Source organism: Mus caroli, unplaced genomic scaffold (assembly GCF_978045245.1).
Source record: "Mus caroli unplaced genomic scaffold, Mus_caroli_1 scaffold_2, whole genome shotgun sequence".
NCBI classification, from domain to species: Eukaryota; Metazoa; Chordata; class Mammalia; order Rodentia; family Muridae; genus Mus; species Mus caroli.
The window spans coordinates 76,351,820-76,365,142 of NW_028227257.1; the positions used below are offsets into that span (position 1 = coordinate 76,351,820).

Below are 13,323 nucleotides of genomic sequence, written 5' to 3' on the forward strand. Positions count from 1 at the left end.
TGCTAGCATGCTTAGAAATACTGTTGTGTTTGTTTTCTTTTTTGTTTGCTGTTTTTGAGATGAGGTTTCTCTATGTACCTGGCTGTCTGGGAACTTGCTCTGTAGACCTCCTGCCCCTCCTCCTGAGTGCTGGACTGTAGGTGTGCACCACCACCGCTCTGCACATTTGCTTGTTTTTAACTGTACATGTATCATGGACGTGAGCTGTATACTTTATGATTTCTTGCTTAGGTATTCTTATAGTCTCTGTTGGCAAGTAAATTCTTTGGTTCTGACAGACTCTTGCTCCTGTGTCAAGACAGTGACAGGGCTTCCCACCTGAACTGCAGTGTATTTTATGCAGATATGGAACAGCAGTGCTTTTCAGAGCCTATCTTCTATATAAAGCATGAAGTAAGAGACAGGAGATAAATTTCAGTATGACAGGACTTTTTTTTTTTTTTAATTTGGCTTACAATTGTTAAAGAATAACTTTGTGCATTTGTTAGTAAATATATTAATGGCTTAAATGTAGTGTCTGCCCTAGACATGATCTTAGCATCTCTAGAAACTCTTAAGTACTGGTTCTTTTGTTTGTCTGTTTGATTTGCTTTTGAATTTGGAGACAATGTGTGGCTTTGCATAGCCCAGGACAGCCTTAAACTTGGAAGTCCCACTGCCTCCACCACACAGTGCTGGGATTTCAGAGGTGTTCCACCACACCCAACTCTTCAAATATTAAAGCAATTCTAATCAATTATTTTTCTTAACTGCACTATAAAAGTTTTGATCTTAATCAACTATTGAATTTGACCAAAAAGGTGAAGGGAAGGGAATAGAGAAGATATAGAGAAATGCTTGGCATAGAGAAATGCTTGGCACACTCTTTAGAAAGGATGGAGTATTTTGACATCAGTATTTGAGACAAAATATCACAAGATAGGAAATACCTTTATTAATAGATTACTTTGTTAATTATCCTTATGTAGAAATGAACGTAATCTGAATCAATATTTAAACCATTCATACATTTAAAATAATTTTTTAAGTTATGCAAGATAATTTTTTCTCCTATTGGATGACTGTTGTATTTCCTAGGTATTCCTGCAGCACATGGTAAACCCACCAGTTATTCCATAAGGGTAGACAATACAGTTCCGCTTGTAACTCAGGCCCCAGCAGTGCAGCCTCTGCAGATCCGACCTGGAGTCCTTTCACAGGTTGGTCACATTTTACTCTTTTACATTTGTGCTCTCCTCCTTTAACATAAATACAAGTCACATGTCAGCGGTTCTTCTGGAAGCAATGGAAGGGTCTGGTGGAGGGTTTAGTCCTTTCTTGCAGGCTGTGGCCTTTAGCTTTTGTAGTTACGAGCAACTGCTTTGAATTCGGGGTGTAGTATTTGTAACTTTGGGCTTTTTTTTTTTTTTTTTTTTTGATGCAGCAGACCTGGTCTGGTCGAACACAGCAGATGCTAATACCTGCCTGGCAGCAGGTAACACCCATGGCTCCTGCTGCCGCAACACTAACTTCTGAAGGCATGGCTGGTTCACAGAGGCTTGGAGACTGGGGGTAAGTCCAAAACAGAGGAACTTTTCTATGAATAATATGCAAAACAGATCCCAGTAAAAAGGAGATTCAATTTTTTAAACTTGCTCCGTAGGAAAATGATTCCACACAGCAATCATTACAACTCGGTGATGCCACCGCCTCTTCTAACCAACCAGATCACATTGTCAGCCCCCCAGCCTATCAGCGTGGGCATTGCACATGTTGTCTGGCCTCAGCCTGCCACTACCAAGAAAAATAAGCTGTGCCAGAACAGGTTGGTATTCACTTTCATCTGCATTTTGAAATTAGATTTTAAAATAAAATTTGTATGTACACCAAAGGGTCACTCAGTTGTGTTAAAAAATGGCCCTTTTTATAGCTCCGACACAAACACTAAGCTGGCTCCCTTCTCAATTTCTCAGAGGTATTTTGGTAAAACTAATGGAATGGGAGCCAAGAGGAGAGGCACTAAATGCTTTCTGTTGGTAAGACTGACTTTATTGACCTTTCGTCTTAGGATTTCTTATCTACTGTAATATAGCAACTGTAGACATTCATTCGGATACCGATATACAGCAAAAGCATGTCAATGCAAACCACAGCAGTGTTTCAGAGAGAACATTTTATAATCCACAGAACTCTTGATATATCAGTGTGTTAAATCCATGGACCAAGTGAAAGTTTGCAGTTTGGTTTGACAGAATATTTTCAAGAAATATGATTTCTCTATTGTGACTATAGAGATTACAAATTATTTCTTTGGTTGCAGGAGTAATTCATTGCAGAACACCAATATCCCACATTCAGCATTTATTTCTCCAAAGATAATCAGTGGGAAAGAGGTTGAAGAAGTAAATTGTGTAGACACACAGGACAATCATACCTCAGAAGGAGAGGCCAGAACTTGCCGTGAAGCGTCTGTCAGACAGGATTCTTCAGTCTCAGACAAACAGCGGCAAACCATCATCATCGCCGACTCCCCGAGTCCTGCTGTGAGTGTGATCACCATTAGCAGTGACAGCGATGATGAAGAGACTTCACCCAGACCTTCACTCCGAGAGTGAGTGCCAGATGCACAGTCCTCACAGACAATGCTAGCAGCTTCCCAAGCGCAGAAACCCAACTTCTGTGCTATGCTCTTTGCAGTGTCCCTGGAGTAGATATAATTGTAGCCTTTTTTAAATCTGAATTTATAAGCTGTATGTTTGGGCTGGGCGTAGCTGATTCTGAACTGTTAACTGCCTGTATGCACCGTAGTATTGGGCTGGCTTGAGAATGTCCTCTCACTTTGACCCGTGTTTCTTTCCCTTCCATCATCACTAGGTGTAAAGGTAGCCTCGATTGTGAAGCTTGCCAAAGCACTTTGAATATTGATCGGATGTGCTCACTCAGCAGTCCTGATAGCACTCTGAGCACCAGCTCCTCAGGACAGTCCAGCCCGTCCCCTTGCAAGAGACCGAACAGGTAAAGAACTTTAATAGACACGTCATAAATGTCAAGTCTGCTAAAAACCGATGTCTTCTGTCGTGTGTAAAGTAGTGTCTGCCATTCACTACAGTGATTGCTCTTTTGCATGCAGGTTTTGAACAGTATGCATTTGGTCAGCTTGTCTTTTTAGTTATAATGGCACACGCCTTTAATCCCAGCACTTGGGAGGCAGAGGCAGGCGGATTTCTGAGTTTGAGGCCAGCCTGGTCTACAAAGTGAAAACCGGAAAAAAATCAAATAAATAAATAAATAAATAAATAAATAAATAAATAAATAAAGCTCCGATCTGTGGTGGCACACTCCTTTAAAAAGGAGGCAGGTGATCTCTGTGAGATCAAAGTCTTCCAGGGCTACATAGTAAGACCCTATCTCAAACAAACAAACAAACAAACAAACAAACACACCCCCTTTTTTTAAAAGTCCTAATAATATTTTTTCATTATGAAGTAACCAGTGGCCCCCTACCTAGAGAGTAGCCACTCTGACTTTAATCTCTACCATTGGTAACTGAATTGTCTGCATCTTTTGGGTTTGGTATTGCTTTGTGGGAACATGTAGTGTCTAAAATAGTGTTTCCTAACCATCATAATGTGCTAACATATTGAGAGATAAGTCACAACAATTTTTATGAAGTACATTTGATTTTATATTATAAAAACTGGTGACAATATTTGAAAAGGATTTTAGAGTCAGTTTATACCTTTCTTTTAGTCAGTACCTGTGGTTGGAGTATTTACTGGCCCAAGCTCTGCAGAGACATAAATATGTTCTACTGTCTCTTCCTATGTGTCTCTTAGAAGTTGATACATACACAAATTATACATAACATGGCCCTAACCATGAATATAGGCATGAAGGTGTGAGAGTAAAAAGAAAGTCTACATTTAAAGATAGATGCCTCAAATGATTAAGACTGGACTGAATGATTAAAACAGGCAATAATATGGAAAATCAGGGAGAGAGGTCTCCTGAGGGCTGAGATGATGAGAAGAATAGGGTTCAGGATTCTTGGGTGGCTACAGGTTGGTCACTCCTCAGGAGGATACAGGTCCTGCTCCTTCAGCTGGATCTGAAATACAAAAGTTCATGTGTTTGAACGTATCATCTAAATATATAGAATAATACTTTGTTTGTTTTTTATGTATATGTATTTATATATGTACAGACATTTGTGCGTGCGCCTCTGGAGACTCAAGGCACGTGGGTGCTTTGATGGGTGTCTTCTTCAGTTCCTCTCCACCATATTTTTGGATCTCTCACTGAACCTAGAACTCACTCATTTGCTAGACTAGTGGCCAGCAGAGCTCCAGGGTTCCTCATGTCTCTGCCTCCCCAGTGTTTGGATTAGATCTGCACATTGCTAGGCACAGGCTTTTAATGTGGGTGCTAGGATCCAGACTCAGGCTTTCATATTTGCACAGCAAGCATTTTGCCAGTTGAGATATGTTCCTAGCCCCTAGAACAGGACTTACTGTCTTGAAGATTTAATAAAGAAGAACTTTATCAACTATTATAGTTTAAAACTTCAGAAATAGTTTAAAAGGGTATTTCTGAAGTGGAATTTAGTTTATCAGTCTGAATAGATAGAGTCTGGAAATTCTGTGGGAAAAAATTGTCCAAGAACAAAATGTACATCTCATTAGTGTGCTGAAGACTACTGATTGACATTAGAATTAATTGTGGAAATTATAAAAATGTTTTCTTACAGTATGTCAGATGATGAACAAGAAAGTGGGTGTGAGACTGTGGATGGCTCTCCAACATCAGACTCCTCGGGGCACGACAGTCCATTTGCAGAGAACAGTTTTGTGGAGGATGCTCATCACAACACAGAGCTGGGGACCTGTGCTGGCCCAGAAGCCAAGCCAGCTGTTGGCACTGCTGTGGAGCCACCAGTGGGGATAGAAAGTGGACTGAGTGTCGACGAGCACATGGCAAACACGGGTAAACTTACTTCTCTGTTTGGCCTTAGAGGTCTGAATTTGAGAACACAGGAGACCAGCATTGTCAAAAGTCATCTTTGAACTTCCATCTTGACCTTGTCATATCTATTACACAGGAAAAACAAAACTCTTCAAAAGTTATCTAATGTTTGGAGGCTTTGACTTTCTCTTTAAATTAAAAAAGTAGGTTCTTCAATCATTGTTGTGTAACATCTGTGAGCACATATCTTATTTTTATTAGAAAAGCAGAAACCACAACTCTGTAACTCTGTGTATGTGTGGTGGTTGTTGTCGCCAGATTCTACATGCGAGCCCTTGAGAAAAGGCCAGCCCGCCCCCGGAAAGCTGCACCAGCCTCCTGCCTCGGGCGCTCGTCAACAGAAGCCCGCAGCAGCATTCCCGCAGCAGCATTTGAACCTGAGCCAGGTGTGTTCCTATGCCTGCTTGGGAGCACTTGGGATTTACCCTCAGCAGTTTAGTTTCTTTTACTTTAATATTTTAGTTTTTAATTTTGTGTATGTGTGTGGTATGTGTGAAGTTTGAGCAGAGATAATGGGGAAAATTACGGGATTGTTTTGGAATTTAACAAAATTGTATGTGAATGTTAGCTTTGCAAAAATGCTATATAAATTGTAGGGATTAATAACTGGGGTAATAGTGCTAGCTGGTAGTGGCTATGGTAACAATTTGTAAGAAATATGATGATGTTAGTGTGCTTTCTTTTCCGTAGTAATGAGACTGAGACCCGGTGTGAGCTGCCGGTCACAGCCCTCTCGTCTTTACTTTAATCTTACAAAATGTGCTGCTGTTCAGTCATGGTTTTCTTTGTGATTAGGTTCAGCATTTCGGAACTGGGCATCAAGAATGGAATGGAAACTTTGGGCATCGAAGACAGCAAGCATATATTCCTACTAGTGTTACCAGTAATCCATTCACGCTTTCTCATGGAAGTCCTAACCACACAGCAGTACATGCCCATCTGGCTGGAAGTACGCACCTCGGAGGACAGCCTACTCTGCTTCCATACCCATCATCAGCCACCCTTAGTAGTGCTGCACCCGTGGCCCACCTCCTAGCCTCTCCGTGTACCTCAAGACCTATGTTACAGCATCCAACCTACAATATCTCCCATCCCAGTGGCATAGTTCACCAAGTCCCAGTGGGCATAAACCCCCGCCTGTTACCATCCCCAACCATTCATCAGACTCAGTACAAACCAATCTTCCCTCCACATTCTTACATTGCAGCATCACCTGCGTATACTGGATTTCCATTGAGTCCAACAAAACTCAGCCAGTATCCATATATGTGAAAACTCAAAAGCAGTCTATTGAGGAAGCTCAATGATACAAACGTTTGATTAAGAATAAAAACATGGTATTTAATAAATATTAGCCATGGCACAAGAAAATTATTTTTGAATCATGTAGACTTGGGTGCAATTTAAACAACTTTGAGCTTTAAAAAAACTCACTTTTAATGTGTTTTGCACATTTGGTATAACTTGTCTTTGGTCATGTATCTTCTTACGTAGTAACTCTATAGACAGGTGACTTATGGGAGCAAACGTCCAGTTTTGCTCCTGCTATTTTTTATAAAATTGCCTTCTAACTAGTGCAAGACACGTCCACATTTGGGAAGCCATTCTGTGTGTAGACTTAGAGCAACAGATGCACTGTGTCAGAATCACAGCAATGAGTGAGTTGTGTCGTCTGTGTCTTAGTGTGTACGTGTTGGGGCACTTAAACTAAGCAACTGAGCTATTGTTCTTTACATTTGCATGTGTCTTTTGCATGGGCAAAACGTTGCCTAGACTTGGCTCTTAATGTTGTTGTAATACTCTCAGCTGCATTGTAACCGTTCCCACACATAGTGCCTTAAATATTTGAGGTTGTTGAAGTTATTACCTATCTGTAAATGTTGGACTGCAGCACTTATAATTCAGACCTGCTCTTTCCTTTCCTTTCAGTAGAGTAATGTTCCTTTTGGTTTTGTGTGGTATGATTTCAGATAGTAGCTGCTTTTTCCTTATTAAGAGGGCAGCATGTTTGCTATAGCTGAATTCTGCTGTCTGATTTTTTTTTTTTTTCAGAATGATCTAGCTTCAAGAAAAGCAAGCAGTTAGTAGTGCTTAAGAAAACTTGATTCAGTAACTAATGGATAGTTGATATCTGTCACAGCACAGCATTTTATATACTATTAAGTGAAACTGCAATACAACCTAAGTTTATTTTGGGAGTGTTTGCTGTATAATTGGACTTGATAAAATGTTTAGAGGTGCAGTAGGCATGACTTGAGTAGATAATGGGAGGCAATGCAAGTGCTCATCGACTCATGATGGCTCCCTTCTTGCTTGGGCAGACCGTGCAGTATTTAACACATAGTAGCAGAATATTTACTGTTGAAGCTTGAAAAGATGTGAGCTCTTTGTGTGCAATTTTTCATTTATGCATGTGAGAAGGTTTTTGGTTTTTGGTTATTTTTAAGTATTTTTACATTGTAGTACTCGTTTTTGCTTGTTGGTGGTGTTTGCTTATTTAATACATTCCGTCAGGGACAGAAATTACATGCTTTTCTCTTAGGAAGTGTGTACTGGGTTTTCCCTCCCCTCTCCCCTTGGTGGTGATGGTGGTGATGTTTAAATGAAGTTGCTTTTACAGCACCAAAGACTTAATCATCCATTTCTTATATAAAAGGTAGCTACTTTTTGCATAGACCTCAAGTATACTGTAGTGTAGAGGTGGAATTTAAGGAAAGGTATTAAACCAAGGCTGTGTTTTAGCTTACAGGCAAGTAATAAATTGTATCATTTATCTTGAATGTATCATAGATAAGCTGCTATATAACGATTGCCACTTCAGATAGCTGTGAAATTAGGTGATTAACTAGTTGTTATTTAGCTTTCTAATTTCTGTATAAGTCTAATTACACAAGATAGAAGCTGGGGTTTTGATTTTTTTTTTACTTTGCTTTTCTGTTTGGAGTGTCATTGTAACTACTGTATTGTAAATGATGGAAACAGTTGCCTATGTTATTTTGGGGTGTGTTATTGCATCAGTATTTTATCTCTATTAATGTTTGTGCTCATCACTGCATATAAAAACTTGGATGTATCAATGTAACTTAATTTTTTTATTTTCATACTGGCATTGTAGACACGTGAGAAAGCTGTATCTTGCAGGCTTGACTTAACTTTTTTTTTCCTTCAAAGTCTGGAATATAATCTTACAGCATTTACTGGAATAAACAGTACAAAACATTTGAGTGTAAACCTCCAAATGTTTTGGATTGACACATTTCCTTACTAAGCAGGTTGTGTACCACCGGTACAGCTCTCGCACACGCTGGCGATAAGCTAACCCTGATACATGTTTCTTTACTCCATTGACACAGCAGTGTTTTATTTAACAATCATCCACGACATAAACGTGCCTGACGTTGATTTTAAAATTACAGTATTAGATCATCCAGTGAAAACCAGCAGCACATTTCTAGTCACTGCAGATGAAGGACTTGATTCCCCCACAGGTCTCAGCGTTTTTAGTAATTGATTCTATGCATTTTATATAATAGAAATATAGATAACACACATTACAAAACGGAGTAGACTGAGATTAACTTGCAGACGTCATGTCTGTGGAGTCACTAAGTAAGCTGCTGCCCTCCATGGCCTTCGCATTTGAGCTATAGGGTCTAACAGGCGTCTGCTCGCTTCTTGGAAACGATTCAGTGCTGCCGACACGGATTGATTGTGTCACGACAGGGAGGAAAGTGGCCCAGTAAGCTGTGCTTGCTGCCTAGGCGTGCTCTCTCTGTATTAAGTTCATGACTGAGCAGCCTTGTTAAATTGACTGTAGCTGGTAACAGCCAACATGTTCATACACAGTAATGCTCTCTAAAGGCGTGTCACTGTTGCGTGTACCGCTCTTAATTAACTGTAATCATGGGCTTTTTAATAGGTTTCAAAATTGAAGACTTCAAAATCCCCCTGAAGTCTAATTTTAGCATCCTGGCAGAGGACCTGGATTTTACCCCCTCTAAAACTATTTTAATAGTTTTGTTTTAATGTTTTCTTAAATAAAACACTGCATGATTTCCAAGTTACATATTCGTGTGCTAATTTGCAAGTGAATTTTTAATCAGTTATTTTGATATTTAGGTTTTTTTCCTTCAGGGTATTTAATATGTTACTCTATTAGCAAACCTTTTCATTTTAATATCTCTACTGCTGATTTTAAACTTGGCTTGTGTTCTGTAAAAGTTAAATCATACACTGCAAGGTGTAGGAAGATTCATTTTAATGATCCCAATGATAGATTCAATGGCTTAGTTTGAACTATTAACTGTTGAACAGTTTTACTCTTGTGGCTCCTTTCTTTGGTTTGTTTTTGCTTTGACTTCTATGCTACACTAGTTTGCCATGTAGCAATTGCACTGTGCAATATTACAATAAGGACTGGGGAAACTTTTATGGATGTAATGTCTATTACAGTTTGCGATAGTATTTCTCTCTAGTTCTCAGTGATTTAAATGTGACCAAGCCTTCTGTACTTTGTCACAAAAAGCGGGTTTTCCAGGTGACTATTTTGGTGAGTGTCAAAATAAGAATTTATGGTGTATTACTGTTGATTCACTTTGAATTAAAATATATATATTGCGGCAAACAGCTTGCTGGCTTTTTTTCCACTCCAGTACTTCTTAAGGGTAGTGGTGGGAAAGATTGTCATTACCCAGTTCCCTCAGTGTTGTCATTTCATTTGAGGCAGAGCCACCTTGGGTTAGGAATTTTGTTAGGTGAGGAGGACACAGTACAACTTGTTTGTGCCCAGAGTCTGGCTGCCAGCCAGTGTGCGTCTGAGATTGAGCCAGGCCAACCACAACGAGTCTGCTTCCCTCCTTTCTTTTCAAACTGTCATCTGGCACAGTGTGCCAGAAACACCTGAAACCACAGCATAACCGTGGGCCGTTTTTCTTGAAAATTTGATTTTTCTCAAATATTTTTGAGGGAAGCATTCTGTTTGCTATCCATGGGTGGAGGACAGGGAAGTCATGGTTTTTGAAAAGTACAACGTGGGACTTTGAAAGAATGTGGTTGCCCCAAGTCAGTTCCAGTTAACTTCTCAAATGGCATCTTATTCTCCGGTCCTTAACTTCAGACACAGATCTGCAGGCAAACGTGCGGGAGAGTATTTCTTAGAGCGGAACAGTGATTAGGGACTTTTGGTGCTTCGGATCAAATCTAGAGCTAAGCCAAAACACACCACTGAATACAGATTTCTTTCTCCATAAGCTTTTAACTGAAGTATAAAATAGATGAGTTGTCTTAGTGTTTGCTTCTTTCAACGTTTTGTTGGTGAAAGTCTTCCAGATTATACATAATTAATTTATATTCATGGCTCTATAGTATTCTTGTTTGCATAAACCAGTTTTGTTGATGGTGGTTTGAGTAAGTTTGCCCTTTTAGGTATTTGGATTAGTGTGGCTGTGAATGTTACTGTCCATCTTGTGGAGAATACATGCAGCATACACAACATACATACATATATATATATGCAGGTATAGAATTAGTAGGTTGTAGGGGACATGCATGCTTCACTTCTTTAGACACTACCACATAGCATTCCAAAATGCCGGAATTAACACTTGAGGTATGTAAGCATTCTAGTTGTCTTCTAACTTTCCATTTTTGTTTTAGTCATTGTGAAGTTGGGTTCTTAAACAAACAGCAGCAACAACAAAAAACTGTCAGTAAGGCTCAGACACTGGCCTAAGAGTGCAAGGATCCTCAACTTCAGGGAATACCAAGGAGTACTGAGCTATGTAAGTGGGTCCAGGACTATAGGAATTGTTTCTGTAGGGGATAAAGGATAACAGCATGGAAATACCTTTGAGTGAATGCTTAATCCAGTACCTGCACATCATAAGTCCACCACAAGTCATTCAAAATAGCTACGACATATCTGTGTTCCTAGTACTGGGCGTTTATCATTGACCAAAGCAGAAGGTCCATTGCCTTACCGCACTGTGGTGGGGAGACCAAGCAAGTCAGTGCCAACAGTGTGACATTAGAGGTACGTAGAATGCTAGCCACACAGGGAGGTAACAGCATAAAAGGTTAGCTCCAGGCCTGGAGAGATGGCTCAGAGGGTAAGAGCACTGACTGTTCTTCTGAAGGTCCTGAGTTCAAATCCCAGCAACTACATGGTAGCTCACAACCGTCTGTAATGAGATCTGAAGCCCTCTTCTGGTGTGTCTAAAGGCAACCTCAGTGTACTTACAAACATAAAATAAATAAAATCTTCTAAATAAATAAATACATCTTAAAAAAATAAAAAAGCTTAGCCCCTGCATGCACTTCTAAGACCACTCAGAGAGCTCAGTGCATGGGTGGGGAGAGACAGAATGCCACTGTGGGGGTGGGCATGCAGCCAAAGGAAGGGGTGTAGACTTAATTCCAGATACCAAGAAGCTATAAAAGATTTTAGGTGCTCAAATGCAACCCAATCTATGTCTTGTAAAATTTGACTCTGGTTGACCCATGGAGAGTAGGCTACAGGCATGAAGACTCTACAATGGTATTGCTGTCCATACAAGAAGGGGAGGCCAGTGCATGCCTTTGATTGAGAGGTTTGTATTATGAATGTAATGTATCCTTTTCCCTTTCTGGAGAAAAGACACATTATATAGCCAGTCTGACCTTGAACTCTCTGTAGCCCAGGCTGGTCTGCTGTGCGCCACACACCCAGCTTCCTTTTAGTTTAACACAGTATTTGGAAGAGCCAAAGGTTTGAATTTGGATGAAGCCCAATTTACCACCATTTCTTACTTTGTGTTCCCTAAGACATTTCTTGAGTGTGAAGTTTTAGAACTTTCTCCTGCAGTTTTAGCTTTTATATGAAATCTCTGGTCCTTGTCATGGGAGGTTTTGTGCTGTGTGTGATATTGTCCTATGTTATTGGACCTATGGTTTATGTATGATAAGTATAGTCACAGGAAGTAAAAGTAATATATTTTCTATCATAGAGATAGAAATTGTTCATGTTGCCACATGCCTGGAAAATTCAGAGAAACACACTTCAAAAAAATTACAGTTTTCAAATAGTTACTATACATGCAGACAATTAAAAATAAAAACTGGTGTGTGTGTGTGTGTGTGTGTGTGTTTGTATACAAGAGCATTTGCCACAGTGCACATATGGAAATCAGAACAGCTTTGTGTGGTTGGCTTTCTCCTACATCTACACTGGCTCCAGGGACCAGGCTTGGGCCCCCAGGTTTATATGCTAAGTGCCTTTATCTGATGAGCTATTTTGTTAGCCCAGTTTCTACTGTTTCCTATTTGAGATTTATAACAAGTTTTGGGGTTTTGTTTTTTTGTTTTTTGGTTTTTTTTTTTGCATGATTTATAATCCTCCAATGTTTCAGTGCCCATACTCTCAATGCAAAGTGATTGGTTTTGTTCTAAGCATTAGAGACAGAGAATACAAAGAACTCACCTTTTCTTTCCTTAAAAAGATTTACTTATTTTTATTTTTTACATTTATCTGATTGTTTTGCATGCATGTATGTGTGTGCACCATGTGCATGCCTGGTATCTGTAAAGGGTAGAAGAAGGTGTCATGTCCCTTGGAACTACAGTCACTGATGGTTGTGAGCTGCTACTGATACTGGAAAGTGAACCCAGGTCCTTCACAAGCCTTAACTGATGAGACACACCTCTTTATAAATACAATATTAACTTTTGTGTATTTCGTAGTATTAGAGATGGCTCAGTGGTTAAGAGCAGCAGCTCCTCCTCCAGGAGGCCTTAGTTCTATTCCCAGCACCCCATGGTGCAACCACCTGTAACGGGATCTGATGCCTTCTTCGGTCATTCAGGCACATGTACAGATAGAGCACTCGTGCATAGATGAATAAATCTCAATTTTCTGAGCATTTTATATCATGCATACTATTATTTTGACTTATGCTTTTTCTTATGTTGAATGTCTGCACTATTTAACCTGTATTTATGAGACATTACCATGGCTCCCATCCCTCCTTTGATTCAGTATGTCTCACCGACTGGAAACTCTGATTTGACCCATTCTTATCTTGTAGATGCTATACCTTTGGCATTTGCTTTGTGTCTGCCTGCAGTAGGTACTAAAATATTTTCTAAGTAAATAAATTTGGGGCTGCAGAGATGGTTCAGTTTTTAAGAACACTGGCTGCTCTTGCAGAGACCCTAGGTCAGTTCCCAGCACCCCCATGGCAGTGGTTCACAACTGTCTTGAACTCCAACAGGGAAACAGGCTCCTTTTTTCTTGCTTCTGAAGGCACTGCATTGCAGGTGGTGGGCAGGCATACGTGCAGGCCAAAC

The 13,323-nt window shown here is 39.9% G+C and overlaps 1 protein-coding gene across 4 annotated transcripts in view; it reads left to right on the plus strand.

The window, feature by feature from the left end:
- The window catches only part of Hipk3 (homeodomain interacting protein kinase 3), a 75,335-nt gene extending 65,710 nt beyond the window's left edge, over nucleotides 1-9,625 (plus strand). For 3 of the 4 annotated variants that reach the window (XM_085834606.1, XM_021180708.3, XM_021180715.3), the window contains exons 9-16: nucleotides 1,078-1,199; nucleotides 1,424-1,551; nucleotides 1,643-1,804; nucleotides 2,300-2,590; nucleotides 2,854-2,994; nucleotides 4,727-4,962; nucleotides 5,260-5,387; nucleotides 5,797-9,625. In XM_085834606.1, the coding sequence (XP_085690732.1) occupies nucleotides 1,078-1,199; nucleotides 1,424-1,551; nucleotides 1,643-1,804; nucleotides 2,300-2,590; nucleotides 2,854-2,994; nucleotides 4,727-4,962; nucleotides 5,260-5,387; nucleotides 5,797-6,273 (1,685 nt within the window). In that variant the 3' untranslated portion in view covers nucleotides 6,274-9,625. The remainder of the gene's footprint in view (nucleotides 1-1,077; nucleotides 1,200-1,423; nucleotides 1,552-1,642; nucleotides 1,805-2,299; nucleotides 2,591-2,853; nucleotides 2,995-4,726; nucleotides 4,963-5,259; nucleotides 5,388-5,796) is intronic. The other variant, XM_021180724.3, reaches the window with a different exon arrangement.
- Nucleotides 9,626-13,323: the final 3,698 nt, after the last annotated feature.